This window comes from Linepithema humile, chromosome 2 (assembly GCF_040581485.1).
Source record: "Linepithema humile isolate Giens D197 chromosome 2, Lhum_UNIL_v1.0, whole genome shotgun sequence".
Classification (NCBI taxonomy): domain Eukaryota; kingdom Metazoa; phylum Arthropoda; class Insecta; order Hymenoptera; family Formicidae; genus Linepithema; species Linepithema humile.
In genome coordinates this window covers 30,551,778-30,570,129 of record NC_090129.1, presented here as the reverse complement: position 1 = coordinate 30,570,129, position 18,352 = coordinate 30,551,778, and the positions used below count along the sequence as shown (strand labels likewise).

General features: G+C 37.4%; 1 protein-coding gene across 1 annotated transcript; it reads right to left on the bottom strand.

Moving 5' to 3' along the window:
• Positions 1 to 26: 26 nt before the first annotated feature.
• On the bottom strand, positions 27 to 10,890 carry LOC105671581 (uncharacterized). Its single transcript, XM_067349766.1, has 5 exons — positions 10,433 to 10,890; positions 6,984 to 7,086; positions 6,820 to 6,905; positions 5,460 to 5,564; positions 27 to 4,480 (listed from the first exon to the last, which is right to left on the bottom strand). The coding sequence occupies exons 1-5, from the start codon at positions 10,458 to 10,460 to the stop codon at positions 741 to 743; spliced, it is 4,062 nt and encodes a 1,353-aa protein (XP_067205867.1). The 5' UTR covers positions 10,461 to 10,890; the 3' UTR covers positions 27 to 740.
• Positions 10,891 to 18,352: the final 7,462 nt, after the last annotated feature.

Here is an 18,352-nt window from a genome sequence, read left to right as displayed (position 1 = left end):
TAAGAGAAAGAGAGGATTAGACGAGATACAAAATATTCGTAATTTTATTTATGTTTTCTTACACGCATATCGAAAAAAACACACATTTTGTTACACATATATACTATCCTTCTCTTACACATGAGCAAGACACAGTTGTATGAAGTAATACGAGTGTTTATCGAAACCCATGGTTGCAAGTAAACCAGCAATTAAACCATTTTATAATGTAAATAACAATATGGAAAGTATTTCTACGATTACATTAAGAAATACATATTTTAAGGGGGAAAAAAATAATTACGTCTATGTCATTAAATCATTTTCTTTGTCATATTATATTTACTATTAATTGCAATCTAGTGTCTAATGTGAACGAAACATTAACGTAACTCTAAATGCAAGTCGACTACTCATTATCTATCTTAAAAATATTTATTTTTAACACGCTATTTAAACATATGTTAACATAGTTTTATTTTATAAATTTTTTTATCTTTTAATAAAATAGTTAGAATAGAATTAACAGTTTTACATACCGTGGTCTCTCGATATTAAGAAGTTAGGTGTCATATCACCCGTCAATGGCTTCTCATCAATGGCTGAGTTCGTCAACTTCAATTAATTTAAAAAATTTTAATTAATTCTTTTAATTGAAATTTTAGAAATTATTAATCGATATTGATGAAACTGATTGTCAAAGATATTTTAAGGGCCTTTAAAAGATACTTCTGATTTTAACATTCTTCGAAATTTTATCGTTAGACGTCTTCCGAACTCTTGTGTTTTGGCTCAAGTGTCGAAGTTTCATTTTTTAAGATTTTATCTGTTACTTGCGTGACGTTAGATTCATTATCGTCGTCTTCACGGGTGTGCTCGTCGATCAATCCTCCAAGAATCGCTCGAACATACTCCTCGCGATCTGCGTTGATGTCAAGGGAAAATCCTAGAGAACGAACGAATTCGGTCTCGACGGTAGTTTTTATAGATTCTGTGGTCGTAGTTGTTTCCTGCATTGTCGTCGCCGTTGTAGAAGATACCGGATTTCCCTTTCCGCTTTCGTCGGTTACTCGCACGCTTTCTTCTATTGGCAAACCGGTCTCGAAGTCCAAACTTCTCTGCACTTGTGGTAGATCGAAGACAAATGGTCTACGGATCACTCCGCGGTACAAAGGCTGTCCAAAGTTCTCCGTCAATTGTTCCAAGATTTCCTCCTTCTGAAGTGGTCGAGTAGTCTTGTTTTCTGTTAATTGTGATTTATTTGTCTTCTGTTCCGTTGCGGAAGAAGCGTCAGATGATGGCTTCAAAGGTAATTTGACAGAACTGTCGCCAAAGAAAGACGTCTTGAAAACTTTTCTGAACGGCGAGTGATCTGATGGAGTTGCTAAATCGAATTCTTCATCAAGATTTTGATTCAGTGGTGTCTTTGATTCAGCGGTATTAGTGGATGTCTCTAAGGTTTCAAAGGCAGGTGCTTTAAAATTTGCATTTCTGAGCAGCGTTCTGCCTCGCGGGAATAGAATCGTCGTGCGGAATGATGGTTCATCTTCAGTTCTCTTCTCTATATTATATTTATTTTCCACCGAAAATGGTCGCGGCCGCTCGGGAAACGATTTCCACCGCGGTGGAAGAAGACTCGAGGCAATTTTTGACTCCGGTTCTTCGAATCGACGGGTCGCATCGCTAAGAAAATTGTTTTTTTTTTCTGAAGACACATGATCGGACAACTTCGGCACCTGCGAAACAGTAGTAACTTCGTCTTCCTGTTCGACCGATTTGAGGATTTTAAAATTTTGTTGATCATTCATAACATTTTTAACTTTCTCCTCTATTTGTTTCACAAGTTGTCGCAAAGGTGTTACATTGATTGAATCGTGCAAATCACTCGTCGTATTTTCTGTTTTCTCTTCGGAATCTTTGATGCCTAAGACGCTCCTCGGCGTGATTATCTTCAAGTTTGATTCTTCCGCGGCAACATTACTGTTAGTAATGATCGGAGACTGTGTGGTGAAGATCGAAAATTCGTTAGGAACAGACGTCACCGATTTTTCAGGCAATCTCGTGATAAATGAAAAATTCCATGGTTGGAAATAATTCGGAGGCAACTGAGTTAGTTTTTCGTCTGCACTCGGCGTGGAAAGCGCAACATCGGGAGCGACAGAACTCGTCTCACAAAGCTCTCCTCTTGAATTATAGCACGGAAATTTTATATTTATCTTCGGCTCCTCTTGAATCTTGATAGTGAAATTTTGTTGATTCTGGATTACCGCCTCGCTGTCATCTTTCCTCGGAACTTCCGACGAATTCTGTGTCTTTTGAGCTTCCGCGCGCTCGGTGTGATCGTACTGTTCCGTCGGAGGGACCAGCTCTCTGACAAAGGGATCATCATTGTACCAGTCATCAAAGATTACTTCGCGGTCAACGTAGTCAACAATAGGAAGTTCGTAGTGGTCAACGATAGGCGTAAAGTGTTGAGTGAAATAATCGACGCTGTCGATTGGCGGAACGGTTTCGGTCAAGCGAAGATCGATGTGCGGTATGCGTCTATCGACGTTATCGTTGACTGTTGTCAACGATACATCTTGATTATCTTCAGTGGTGGTGCTATGAAATTGTGGAAACTCCGTGGTCGTGTCCGGGTTCCAGGTGGTCTCAAAATTCGCATCGGTCGTTGTATGCTGTTGTAATGACTGTTGTAACATAAAAAATCTGGTCTGGACGGTGTCCATCTCTGTTTGGTTATCATTAGACGAAAAGCGATTTGCTTCATCGTGAATGTTATCGATGCTCTTTTCAGTCGTACTTATCGCAGGTTTCACTGTCGTGTAGCGCGGCTCTTCGGGAATGTTGATGAAAGAATCTTCCTGGGGAGGTTTCAGAAATTGCGCTGGATATCGCGTGACTTCAGAAAATTCATCTTTTATTTTCGACGTGTCGTTAAAGTCAAAGACTGATTTTCTCCACCACGGATGCTGGTTCGCGATTGTCTCGTTATCATTAGCTGAAAAACGTTCGTTCTGAATTGTATCAATACTTTTTTCAGTCGTACTCGTTGCAGATATCACTGGAAAATCTTCCACTGGAGGCTTTAAAAATAGATCTGGTTTGGGAATTTCAAAATTAAGTTTTAAACTGGACGCGGATGTGTCCATAAATATTTTGAAATTGATGATTGATTTGCTCGACGACGAATTATGATCCATGGTTGTTTGGTTATCATTATACACAGCATCCTGCTGTTTCACAGTTGACGCAGTATAATCTCTCAACAGATATTTATCAGATATCACAATCCTGCCGAGTGGATTATTCAATGCTTGAGTGATTCCGATACTGTCCCTCGCCTCGATATCTTCCGCGCTTTCTTTGCTATCATTTTTAATTACCGGTCTGTCATTCTGCTGCCGAAATACTTCGTCTTCGTAAATTGTATCCGTTACGTTGATCCTAAAACCACGATTGAGATGTACTTTGTCACTCTTAGAACGCTCATCGTCATCATTTTCATCAATTTTATCCGTTTTCGGTGACGAGACGCTTTCTGATTTCTTCAAATCGCCGTGTTTCGTCTCGCTCTCTCCTAATTTAATATTTCTCACGTCATCGTTGTGATGAGAAATCGTGGGAGGCGTCACTGGGGTCTTGCTCTGCGCATAGAGATGATCAGAGCTATCTACTATCAGATCCAGCTTGCTGTAAGCCAACGTGGAAGGTCGATAGGTCGTCGGGACCGTAGGCGAGTAGAATCTCCTGGTAGTGGTGGTAACAGTGGGAACAGTAGGCGCGTAGGATGTGTGTAACGAATTGGTGAACCCGTCGGGTCTGCGATCGGTATTCTGGAATTCATTATTGCCGGTCGGATTATCATGTCGAATAATCGCAGAGGCGTGGTAAGGCGATCGCTCCTTGTTTGCGAACTGGAATTTGTCTTGATTTGACGCAGGACTCATTTTCTTCCGTTGATAGGGATCGTAGTTCTGCTGATTCACGATCTGCTGATTTCGATGAATATAGTCCTCGAGTCTGCTCGGTAGGTCTTGATACTTTGCTTTCTTCCACAGATAGGGATCATAGTTGTGCAGATTCAAGGTCTGCTGATTATTTATGTGAGAATAGTCCTCGACTCCGCTCGGTAGGTCGTTTTCGGTCGCGTCGGGATAATTCGGCGCGGAAATCCTGCGGAATCCGAGTGCGGAATAATCGATGATCCTGGCGCCGCTGTCAGGATCCACCAAGCCGTCTCTGGTCACGTCTTCCGCGGAGGATTGCAAGCTGATCATCGCGTACGCGTTGCGAATCATCTCGTCGTCGTCGACCTGATAGCTACCGCGATTCACTTCGAGGTATCGCTTAGTGGACGAACAATCGACCTTGTTCCACCAGTCGCAGGTCAATAACTTTTGACTGAAAATCGAGCCGATCGGGCACAGGAATGAGGACACTAACACGTCGTGGCACACATGGAAGATTTGACAGCCGGCCGCTTCGTCGGCGTAGTAGCCTGTTGAGCAATCGAAAACGGGTTTTTTTTTATGATCACGCTCGCGCGTGCAGATCTCCTAACGTATAATCATAATATAATCTCTTTAAAGCGCCGGAATAAAAGAACGAGTAAAAGTTAGCATTAAGAAATTTAATATTAGCTTTGTTCTGAAAAATAAAAATAATGAAACTGATATTTTTAACGGAAACTTAGAATCGATTTCTTCAATAATAGTTAATAAGCAATTGTTACATATTCTCAACATTCAAAGTAATTTGAGAATGACGAATATTAGTTAGGTAATTGTGATTGGAGTAACGAAATGAACATTCGTGAGAATTAGAAATTTGTTATGTATCATCATAATGCATAGATTTCGCAGCCCTTATATAATAAATGCAGTCTCGTCGGTGTGCGGTGTTCTTTTTGTGCACTCTATCTTTCTCCCAGCGCATTATCTAATATTTGTGGTCAGCATAGACACGGCACTGAGCACTAATGGCATAATAGCACGAAAAATTAAACGGAGTCAAATGTTCATTGCGTGTCATTAGCGACAATGACAATCGGGATAATGACAAGTTTTTTGAGGCGTCTGCCCTGGTTCATTGAGAAATTGGTAATAGCGAACGCGAGTGCTAAGTGAGTTTTATTGTAGAAAACGAAATCTGTCGAAAACGATCTGTCTTAAGCGAAATAATTATTGTGTGAAGAAAATTACATCCGTGATTTGACGGCTATTTCATGAATTCCTTAATTCCGCATTACGACATCTTATTTATGATCCGGCACCACGTTTCTGCGGTTGTGACTTAATGTCACAAAGCTTACAAATTAATAGATGATAAGGTCGCGCGTGCAGAGTGAGATGCTGTTCTCGTCACTTTCGCACGTGACCCAAACGAACGGTGCCGGTATTTATATGTCAAAACGCGTAATGCTCATCGCGAAGGCATCAGAGAAAAGTCGGCTGTGTGATTTATTCATATATATTTACCACGTGAGCGTCCTTCGCACGTGAATCCCGTTTGAGTTAATGTTACGTAGGCGGGATAGTCGACACCTGGCTCGCCCGGCACATTTTTTCTGATGTCAGATAGATCTGAAAGGTACAAGCAAATTCATTGCCTTACAACGAATCAAGTATTACGTCCAGAGACTATTTTTAATTCGATAAGAGTCATCTAGAAAGTTGACTGAATGATTATTCATCTTTTTTTGCGACTTGTAATCACGAAAGGATTCGCATCGCTTGCATAACTTTGATGAATTTTGATTCTTCTGTCATATTTTTTTGCTTTTCGGCAATTATCAAATTTATAACGCCATCTTTAGAGTTTACATATAAATGTCTTTAATTTAGAATCGTCATATTTATAATTAAACGATAATGAAATTGGTAATTAGTACCATTTATTTAGCGGATAGCGTTTAATGCGTAATTATCATTAATTATGAAGAGAAAAAAGTAAAAAATCTGTCGTTAAACACATATATCGAGTTTTATTGATCGTCAATTATTGATCAAGGTTCTAGAAAATGGGACGCGATCTATGATATTTAAGAGTTTGTATTTACGCTTACAGATAGCGTCTTGCAACTTGCTGCATTCTCATGTAACCGGTAGAGATTTGATATGACCTATTCGCGGGTTGTTGTTTTTTATATAAACATTTATATATACATATCGTAGCACCTTTCACGCGAATGATAATTCAGTCGATTCATTGGGCAACGTTACTTGTAATTAGTTTCTTTAGTTTCTTTAGTAAATTATTGTTTAAATGCACTCCGCGTGCATTTAATTATGTATCGGCGATAATACTTAACAAAACATTTTCCTTCTGGCTAACGAGGATAGTTTTTATGTGGTAATGAATAATAAATTGAAGTGTAAAATTACAATTTTGATAAAAAGTTATCGCTTATATTATTAAGAAATTATATTTGCATTTAAGAATTATAATTGTCGACGCGCTGACATTAATTCTCCTTTTATCGTTACGCGTGGGATTAATTGAAAAATAACTACGCTTTAGAAATACGCATGTCGTGAGGGGATAATAATTACGAAATACATAAATGAGTAATGCAGTGTCCATTTTAGTCGAAACTATGAAACTCGTGCCTATTTAACGATAGCGACAAAGACAAATGTTCACAAAGTAAAAATTAAATGGACACGAATCAATATAAAAAAATTTCAAGTGGCAATTTCAAAAGATTACAACGTTGCAAGACTCAAGGATATTTGAAAGAAATATTGAAGGATTGAAAAATGGAAAAATTAATGATGCGTAAAGTTCAGGGATAAAACTCATCCGCGAGAGTGATAAATAGCTTTCATCGATACTTACCTGTCGCATGATTATACGGATCGTAATAGCCACCCGCGGATCCATAGCTGTCGAACGCACCGTCCTCGCTCGGATCGAAAAGCTTCCTGTAAAAACGTGCCGTTTAATTGACTCGCATCCTTAAGCGCGCGGAAGATGCCGTTTAATGAGAGTCGAGAACGTACCTTCCTCTAGTTCCGTCGATTGCTCTGCGTGACAGGAAGCTCCTCTTCGGAATTTCATGTTCAAGACTCCGCTGAACGTTGCACAAGAGCGCCGTCACGAGACCTGTGCACGTGGGAGAATGCCCTTAGATCATTCGCGGCAGAGTGCATGTGAATGGATATTATAAATTGCGCGATAAGCATTGAGATATCGAGAGGATCTTACGATTTGTTCAAAATATTGTGATCAAAATTTTAAAATTATTTAAAATATTTAATTACAATTCTCCTACATTTATTAAGCGATTAATTAATCCAGAAATTTTATGCAATCAGATTTTTTCAGTTGAGACTATTGCATTATTTTTAAGAAAGGAGAGAGCTGAAGAAACGAATTACAAGTGAATTAATAAAAATTATAGTATTACTCAATACAATTCATTGCATTCACTAATGAGTTGATAAATGAAAGGTCTTAATTAAAATGTTTTACGGATTTCACTTTAATAACGAGCCTGCGAATTCTAATTACTCGATTCGTAATTCTCAAGAAGCGCATGGTTTCATCGATTTTGATTTCGCAATGAGCGCGGCGTGAAAGGTCGCGCGAGACAGATCATCTCCACCATTGTGCTTTTGAAGCCGCGCTGAAGTTGCGTTTTACAATCGATTAGGCAAGGTAGCTCTTGATCTGCAATTGACCATGAACGATCATCACCGTCACGATTTGGCGATTCATCCCCAAGAACTCGAATTTTTCATAAGAATAACACAGTGGATCTTAAGAAACATAAAGTTTCTCTGCTCTATACAGCGAAGATAGAATTCTCCTATCTCTCTCCTATCTCTCATAACTCGTGTTTGCCCTTAAGATGACCGATGCTGCGGCGCGCATCCTATGGCATTATCGCAGCTGTGAGTTTTCGAGTTTCTCGCGAGAACGCTTTTCCCTGAAAAGACGACGCAATAAGTGCGTTCGATGACATTTCAATATGCGCAGCTTGAGATAATTGTTGTTACCTTATGTAACACTATTACAAAATTATATAATATTCAACATTACACAATATAAAAAAAAAAACATGATAATACGATCGAGAGATCTTACTGCTTCGTTCGGACAACGACAGTGACATCCCGACTGCAACACGCGACTTTATCCTCGCTATTCAGTCGCTGTCTCTCTTGTATAAAAATCTATTGAAAGGATTAAGATAGACAAGTGTGACCGATTCAAATTGATTAGAGGATTATCCGCCCAGATTTCAATACTACAAATATGCAATAACATTAAGTACTATTGAAACTTTTTTCTTTAATATTTTTTTTTCTTCTCTTTTTCTTAAATTTATGATTGCATAATATGTATTTTTTTATCAATATTTGTAGTTTGGTTCACATAATCGTAGTCAAGTTGTAATTTATAATACAATAATGCTTCATTACATAGCTGCCACAAGATTGTCGAGGACTTGATGTCCAGGACATTTATTGTTATTCCTCACAATAGTCAGTGAATACGTGAAATCTTGCGAAAGGCCGACAAGTCGACGCTATTCACTCCAGAGTAAGAGTTCTTAAACACACGTGTTTTCTCATTGTGCCTGCCATTTCATCAATTGGCATTAAAAGAACGTAAAGGCCACGGAGAATGAGCGCGCCGAAGACCGGTGGTCGTGATAGAGCGAATTTATTTGGTGTTACAAATCGCTTGATCCTCGGGGAATCGTCCGTGAATTATTTTCCGCCTGACTCATCGCAAAATTAATGATCAGATGAGCCGTGAGATATACGCCGCGAAACGGCGGCGACCTCCGAGAGTTCGCGATTGCCACGATCGCCGGCGAGCCAAGTGTAATTAGCCGTGTAATTTCCGGCAGCGAAAGTGTCCTTACGAAAACGCTCCTTTAATATCTTTGCACCATTGAGATTCAAGACAAATTGAATTTCATGGTACCATTTAAATTACGGAGAGATAGTGCTATCTGCTCCAAGCAGATAGTTAATGATTTTTTGTATATCGGGTGTCCATGAAACACTTGTGATTTGAACTTTGACATAGCATCATAGCTCTATATAATTTTTATCATACTCTTGTAATTTTATTTGTTTGAATATCATAAAGTACTGAAATCAATTATTTAGTAACAAACAAATAATTAAAATATAGTCAAATTAGAGCATAGTTTTAGGTAGAAATATCAAATATAAATCCATATTTTTGTAGGAAATTTGCATAAACTCGAGAATGCGAAATTTTTAATCAAAGATGGGCAGCGAATCCACTGTGACTGACAATATTATTAGTGTCCGTCACCAACTACACGTTTAATAATATTATTAAATTAAAGTGCTGACATATTTCATACGCGAGCAGTAAAAGTGTTCGCGGTAATTGTCCTAAATTACACAGCACGTTCGTAAATTACATGTATATGTGACGGATTGTTGAAATTGACAAAAAACGTAATAATTTGATGCTGTAGAGTGTATCGCGAAATGATCTCATTTATGAGCGGTTTATTACAGTGTCCTTTCCAGCATTTCATAAATGTCATCTCGAGTTTGCGTGAACGGTCCGTCGCCGCAAACGCGGATAAGCGGTCTTCTTAATTATATTATCTGTTATTCGCGCGCGCCGATGATTGATTAAGCCTGCTACCGGCGAAAAGCCAGCTGAGAGATTGCACGTTATATAATGCACGCGAATATGTTAAGGAAAAGAGGAAGAGGAAAGCAAATACTTAAAATCTTTATGTCGTGCTATAAATATTTTATGGTTTTACTTTTCTCACGACTCGATTTACCGCTTTATTGATACGACGCAATTTATCAGATACCCGATAAATATATTTGCAACCGCGTGATAGTTCTTGTAATATGTAAAATAAAATTGCATTACTTATTACATCGTAAAATAAAAAGCAGACTGAAATATTGTAAATGCCATCCTCGATTTCAATCATTTGAATACATAATGAGAATTAGAATTCTATGTTTAAAACAGCTGTTGGAATTAATTGATTAATTCGTATATTCCTTGAATATATAACATTTAGAAACGTTATTGGAACAAATATTTATACCATAATGTTGCAATACGTCGATCGTTCGAAATTTTTCGAGAGTTTATGACCCATTATTCCGTGTTATTGTCGAGCATTTCCACCGAGATAACTAATTTACGATCCTTGATTTCGTTACCCCACTATTGCATTCGGCGCGTGTTATTAAAAAATTATTCAGTCCTAACCGATGAAATCCATTCGATTAGCATATATACGAGCCCGCTTGTCTTACCTGCGGCTATAGGCTAACACGTGATCAAAATAAACGAGCAGGTCGAACACTGTCACTCGTGTGATCGGCGCACAATAGTCGATAATCGCGAGACCCGGGGTTCCCGCCGGGTCGAATCCAAGTTTCCACGTGCGGATCCCCGGGTGTTGACGGGTTTGCGAGACACTTACACAGAGTACGCAGGCTAATTTTCGGCATTTTGATCGGTGTTGCATGTATGACGGACGGGGTTCCGATTACGCTCGTCCACCGTGAAAAGCTGCCGCGGATGCACTGCGTACTTCGACGCGATCCTTTCGACTCGACTCGGCAAGAACTCTGAACGGGCTCTTCCTCTCGACCGAGGCCCGTCCGTCGTCGCGTCTCCTCGCCGGCCGGCGCAGTAGGGATCTCTGGATCGTGGGACCTCTTACCTTTCTTCTTCTCGCGGGGGCCCTCTCACCTGCGCCTATCTACGAGCAGATGGGCCATCCCTCGCGCAGGTAAGAATTCCGCGCGAGTCGCGCCTCTCGCCGGAATCTCTCCGCGTGTAGACGGCCCGACGTTCTCGTTCCCCCGGATAACAAATAAATTGATGTCAACGACCGGATTCTTCTAACGGTCAAGCGTCTCTCTTTTGTAATCGGTGTTTCAATACTCGACTTCATTAGTGAACGTCATTAACGAAGATCTACTCTAATCTTTGCCGAGAATGCGCTAGCCGAAAACTAATTAAAACTTGTCAACCGAGTATTCAGGTATTTTCAATGCACAAGCGTTTGTTATTCGAAATTATGAGTAAAATATACTCGTTATTCGAATTTTTGTTACTTAAAATTTTCTATGGGTGATTTTAACAAAGATAATAGACAAAGAATGTCATCACTGAACGCAGTGGAGCAAAACGATTTTTAAAATCGCCGGTTTCTTTGTCCCACCCTGTATAAATAATTATTATTTCGAAAGTCGTATATTTCGAAAATGTTGATTTTTAGAAAGCAAAGCTGTAATTGCATTTGGTAAGGATTTAAGCTCGATGTATGCAGAAAGCTGCGTATAATTGAAGTGAGACGACACATTATATAAGTTCGATGACATTGCCTCGGTTCGTGGCGCACACGCATGACCGTTTTCGCCTTTTGCATAACCGGCGATCCCGTCTCTCCCACTTTCGGCTTTCCACCCGATGTCCGGAGAGTGACCAGTAAGTCATACGACATTTTCACCCGGTGCATGCAACTTTTCGAGGCCGTAGGTCGCCCTCTTGTACGTACGAATGTTACAGCGAGTCGACGATCGGTATCTTAATTAAACGCTCGCATGCTCTCCCCAACGAGGTTTTTTAATTACTTTTGTTTATGAGGAAAGGTATTCGCATGGCGAGTTTATAGGCTGTTGCGTTTAAATTAGAACGTACTTTCGACGACACACAGAAAACATTACGCATGCGAGCGCCGTGGAAAAGAAAGATAGACATACGCGATACGTAAAGTGCCCCATAACATTAAATGTTAACGGTAATGACAAACTTAATGGCGGTTCTCAAGGTTTGATTACAAAAACATTTATTAAAAATATTTAAAACTTGTTGAAAAAATATAGTACTATCTTGAAAAAGTTATATTTATTGAAATAAAATATATTATATATATTATTATTACATTATATTAGAATTTAAATATTATATTATTATTTTTGTTAATTTATTACTGATTTATTTATAAAATTACATCTGCATTTTTTTTTTTTTTTTGTAATTGATATTGCATTTCGTGGTTTACGTCTCGCAAATAAATCCGTTCCTGCCGCAAAACGTTACGTGAAGCCGGGCAGTGGGCACGCATCGCATTCTAACGTAACAGCAGTGGGATGCTGTTGGTACGAGCGGATAGTGATGCTCGCGCTCGTCCCTTTCGCCGCTTCTCATCGTCAGGTGACTTACAACAACGGCAAGCGCAACCATTTACGATGACGGTGTTGCCGTTGCCGCGCTTTCATGCAGAACGGTACCGTTCGCGCGAGCCACGTTCATCCTAATGACAGACCGGAAAAAAGTTTATTGTGCACCTTACGTCATATCGCTCTCGCGGTACATATTATATTTGTGGTAGCGCCAAATCCACGATTGCAAAGCTCAAACACGCCGCTCCTTGAAGAGTGCAGTCTCGCAATTTTTCCGCAGAACGCCTTGCGCAACTTTGACCGTAAAGGAAAACTCGATGGGTTACGCTTGCGAGATTTACTTGTTTTGCATAATCGAGTACTCCATATAAGTTCGACGTAAAATAAACGTATATTTTATTATTATTTCTCTATTTTTATAATTAAAGTTGGTTTATCGCGCTCGTAATATTAATCATAAAATATGCAATAAAAATATAAATGATAGTGGGTTTGATTTTTAACTTATTGCTAATATTAATGCAATCGAGCAAGCATGTAGTGGAAAAGAAAAAGGCATTAGTAAGGCTAGATCCATTTGTGTATTCCCAGAGTCTTTTGTTCGGCTAAGAAAAGTTATCCAAGGATATGGATCACGCAAGACATTATACCGTGACATTAACGGAATCGCAATCAACAATACGAGGTAGTTAGGTGAATTATATATGTGCAATTGCCGACGAGAATAAGCCGCAAGAAATAAAACATTAGAATGTCTAAAAGAAATTTCCTTATTCTGTAAAAATCAGATAGCGGTACTTATCTCGGCGAAAGGCAGGGAAAAAGTCTTTTCGCCAAGGATTGATGATCGATCGCTCGTAAATTGTCAAGGATGAAGTTTATTAACACTGGCGTCCACAGGATAATGTTTGCTTAAGCAAATCAAAAAGATTCTGGATATTTGCTCACGCAAGTATTATTGACTTTCATCCGCGTGACCCTGTTTGCAACTCTTGTATGGTCGTAGCTTGAAAGGGAAGTTGCATGTTGCGAACTTTCTTCGCTGAGAAATCGTAAGTAAACCGAAAGCAAAATATCATTGCGAACACGCAACTTTTCTTTCGCATCTTTATTCCGCATCGATGTTAATAAATTTCGGGTATTATTACGAGATCATAAATTTTTTCGCTTCAAACATCGCTGAATAGTATAAGGCTTAAAGTTTCATGAGAAAGGAAAGATGCTACAAACTGTAATGTAATTACTTTATATCAATATAATAACTTTAGAATTTATTCAAAAAATTTTAAATTTATTTATCTAGAATTTTTAATTAAAAAAAAAAATAATTGGATTACGTTTGTTTCTTTATGATTTTACAAATAAGTATTGATTCAATTTCATTTTTGATGCAGTCGCTCTGAGCAAATTATCAGAGACATTGCGAAAAAGTGAGATTCGGCGAAATTCGAGTAGTCTTGCGAGAGTCGAATATTTGCGCAGATCGATGTGTTCACGGTTCGTATCTTAATGAGCGCTCTGGAGGAATCGAGACGCTCGTGTAATGATCCATCGACTAATTTCATTTAATTTGATAATTATCGATACATTATGACCGAGATGTTTCCTCGCTGAAGAGGTTGGCCACATTCGACGCAAGTTAACGCAAATTTCGCAATTTCCGCTCTCTTGTGAAAGCGCTCATCGCACGGTGAAGCGCCAATGAAGTAATAGAGATCTGGTTCAAGACCATTTAATTTAATTAATTCACCCATTTACTATCGAATGCAGTAGCATTGGACGGATACACTATCCTTTATAATTAAGTGCATTAGGCGTTCAGCTAATTGTAAGATGCAATCATTGAATTCTGAAAGCAACTTGTGAAGCAACTTGCTTGTATCGTGTACATATTTTTATTGTCTTATGATTTTTATTTTTCATAAAAATTATATTTTGCAATTTTAAAAGTATATTTCTCCCGTATGAGAAATGTATAAAATGAGTGATGTGAAGATAAATTTATTTCTTAATATTTCTCTGTCGACGACGATGACAAAGAGTTCCAATTACATTTTCTCATAAAGTTACTAATTTTAAACTCCATTTTTCTACCGTTTTACTACCGACCATCTGTACTTTCTATTCTCACTTGTTGATTAGACGCTCCTTGAGAGACACAATTAGCACAGGTGTAATGCCTCGCTGTCAACGTCCGTGAAACGTGTTAAAAAATTAGTCGCGCTCCCGCGTTCTTCCGGATGGAAACTAAACCAAACGTATTGCGGATTGTTCTTTCTAAATAACGCACGAGTGCCGATCGTGAGAACAAATTGGATAAAGATTACGGCGATTAGAGAACGGGAAAAGAACTCATCAGCTCTGCCTTGAATGTGGAAATCTGTTATTATGTTGTCACGATTCTATCAGCGATACGGCCGTCGTTAGACGATAACATCGCACTTACGCGGTGGATCAAAGTACTCCGTACTGCGATTCCGTGTTCTTCACGATTCGCCATAATCGACGGAATGAAGGACCTGACGATACCTGATGTACACAATGAACGATATTATAAGTTACCTTTATACAAGTTATACTTATAATAATTTACAGCTATATATGGATATTGTATCTTAGAATAGTGCTCAATATTCTGCTTTTACAAATTCTGCGATAAATTTAAAGAGAAATTTTTTGTTTTCTACAGCACAGTTTGTTTGCTTAACACATTTTTCAAATTTATTAGGGTTTTATTACTATGGAATCTAAATTTTGCATAAAAATGTTCAACAACGAGGCTTACTTTCACGCGATAAAATTCACTATTCAAAATAATATCAAAATTTCTAATATATTTTACGCATCAATAATATCGAAATTTCTAATCTATTTTACTGGCATTAAATCGTGTGCATTCGCTATATTGTTTATGTTCTTCCATTTCTTCGATTATCTTGGCAGTTTTGTAAGTTTCGTAAGTTCTATTTTCGAACTTGAACGAACTTGAATGTGAACGACTTTCTATCGGACTCACCTTTTTGACCTGTGCTAGTTCTCAACAAACAGCTAAGATAAAAAAATGTTCCTTTAAAATGAAATTCGGCACTTACGACATTTACGGCATAAAAAAAAATTATCTTGACCTGTAAAATTTTTGAAATGATAAAGAGAGATACATAATCTTCACAGAATTTCTCAAACCAGTATCTAACAAAATATGTAGCGAAATAATATTAAAATGGTTAAGAAGATTATTTTTAAAACTGAGAATTTTTTATTTTTTAAGAAATTTTTTTTTAATTTATGAAGAATATAAAATATAGTCTAGATTAGGAATATATCTATTATGACACGTTGCGTAAATTGTTTAGAACCCAACAATGCGGATATAATTAACGTATCCTGTTTAATAACGGATACGTAACAAAGTTGAACAGCTGCGCGCTATATAGAATAATTCATCTCCTTGGAATTTGCCATATTTGCAGTACGGAATGTAGCTAATTTTGTGCCTATCAAGAATAGTAATTATTTGTTACCGCTTGCTTCTGTCTCGAATGAAGCAATAATCATCATCCTTCACATAAGCAAAAAGCGGATCCTTTTTATCAGGATATTAAAAATCAAAAGATGTTAAGAAAGAAGCTAATAAATAAATAACTACCGCTTAAACTTTATATCGATTTCTAACTTTTATAGCTCAATGATTTATTACTATAATAAATTAAAGAGATTTTTATTCGCTTTTCTAGAAAATAGTAAAAATTCGTATATTTTATATTTCTTTAAGTAATATAAATATTATATTTTTTATTAAATTTTATGTATACATTTTATTATTTATTAAATAATATTATTTCATAAACAATATAATGTATACATAAAATAAAGCATCAAATTAAAAATTTAGTAAAAAAGAAACATATAACATTAAATTATTTATCAAATTAATCGAATTTATAGCATTTATTTATTAATTTTACAAGTAACAATTGTAGAAAGTACTTGCTATTTTTCCATTTTTCTATTTAAATATTAATAAATTCTGATAAATTTAAGATACTACAGGAAACTGCAGTTGCTTTATAAAGTTAACGCTCACAACACTAGATGGTGTATTGAGTCTGATACATCCACTGTACATTTAGTATTTTATACTTTATAAATTTTATACTTTATAAATTATTTGAGAAGCCGCACATCTATGCTAATTGTTAGATGCCATTTTTTATACTTTTCGTTCTATACATATTGACGAACAATATTATAGATAACTTTTATCGATTATTCATTTGTATGTTTCATGAAAAAATCTTTGAAAGAAAACACAATAATTCTGAAATTCTTTTGATTAAATGGCATAAATTAATTTTGCAAAATATTTTATAATCTGTTAGCGGATTTTGTGCCATTGAACGCGATTGCTACAATTGTAGAGAAAAACAAATGTGCAAACAAACGATTAGTCCAAAGTTCACGATAGATAGGCAAACGAATAAATTGTTAAATTGTGCTGTAGTGTGTCGATTGCACTTTGTGCATTTGACAAGCACAAAAGCATTCCATAGGAAACGAGAACCGAACCCGATAGGGAAAACTGGTCTCGAACTGTCCCACCCGCCCATCAGTTTTATCTCGAAGGTAAATATTCGACTTTAAACTAGCGATAGGGAAACGAATGCTTGGAACGACGTTCACGCTCCGATGATCGGAAACACTACGATCGGCTTGAACGGCGATTTTCTTCGAATCAAATCGACCACTGTGTGCGCGAGTCGAGCGATACACGATAATACGGGAGCGGCCACGTGCGTTATCTCTCCGCTCGCACTGGGTCACGCGTTTCTTTCTCTTATTCGCAATCAATGCGTGATCAGACGCTATTAATTGCTTATTTAAGAGTCTATGAATAATTCATAAGATATATAGCCAGTTGAATAAATTCTATTTTTTATCTCGTTATAGATGGGTATTAATGAGACGCATTCATATAATATTAAAGCGATTTTGGAACCGATACACTTAAAAAAATTCATAATTTTAAACGCGTATCTAAACAATAGTTTGTTATGACGAGAGAGAGAAAAATTTAATATACATAAAATTAACATAAATTCAGTCTTACATAATTTCTTCAGACTACTATAAAACGTTAAACGTCCTCAGCTTATAGCATAATATTTCATGATATTGATGTACAAAATATTCATAAGCAATAAAAAGGTAATGAAATTGAATATAAGAAGGAATAATATTTATAATGAGAAGTTAGGAACATCGTGAAATAAGAACATTGATTGATGTAAATAATTTTATTAAAATAAATCCGAGCAACTATGTTACAAATTATCGAATCGTACAGTAATTTCGTAAGAATTGCAGATAGCCATTTGATAACTTGAATACGTGCGTGAGTTGGATAAAATTCTTCATGGATTGAATTTATCTCGGAGACAAATAAGCAATTCGGGGAAATCGCGCAAAAAGTTCGTGCAATCTCGTTCGATCGGCGGAGAAGCAATTTGCCATCTATAATTCCCTCCGTATCGTCGAACTTTGTCGCTTTATTGCGTAATTGACGAAGAAGCGAATTCGCTGAACTTGTCGCAGATTACCGCACACGTGGACCAGAATGATGACTCAGATAATTTATGAGTGAGGAAAGCTCTTCTCTTCCGGAAGCTGCCCGGTCCTCCTCCGGCATTGATCGCCGTCTCTCCGCTCTGAAAGTCGCGATCCGCAACATGACTCATAGCGACACTGCGTATACGTATGTGTATGTGTTACGAGATTCAAGGTCATCGATCCGCCCACCAAACGCGCCGTCGCGTGGTCGAGACATTTCTCTCATTGTGAATGGAAAAAGCGAGCGGATGGGAAAGTCGATTGTCGCTAAATTTTTCGAAAGCTCTTTTGCTTACCTTTTTAAATTAAAACTCCTGCTCTGAGATGCGTAAGATATATTTTATATATACTGATAACGGAGCTATATATAATTATAGTAGTAATAAAAATAGGATGAAATAATAATACTGCTCAACATGAAAGAAGGCAAAAAGATTAAATTAAAATATTGCAAATATTTCTCACGATATTATCTCAGTTCTTTAGTTTAAAAGTTTGATCCTTTTCATTTGATCGTACAAATTATTGTAATTTCTTTCGCATTCGAAAGGCGAATGTTTTTAAAGACGACATCCTTGTCACATTCCTTAAACGACATCTGA

Coding starts and splice junctions, on each gene's coding strand:
- LOC105671581 (XM_067349766.1), bottom strand. CDS start 10,460: ATGCCGAAAATTAGCCTGCGTACTCTGT. Junction 7,087..10,432: donor AATTAGCCTGCGTACTCTGT/GTAAGTGTCTCG, acceptor CCACGTGCACAG/GTCTCGTGACGGCGCTCTTG. Junction 4,481..5,459: donor GTGCGAAGGACGCTCACGTG/GTAAATATATAT, acceptor ATTGCTCAACAG/GCTACTACGCCGACGAAGCG.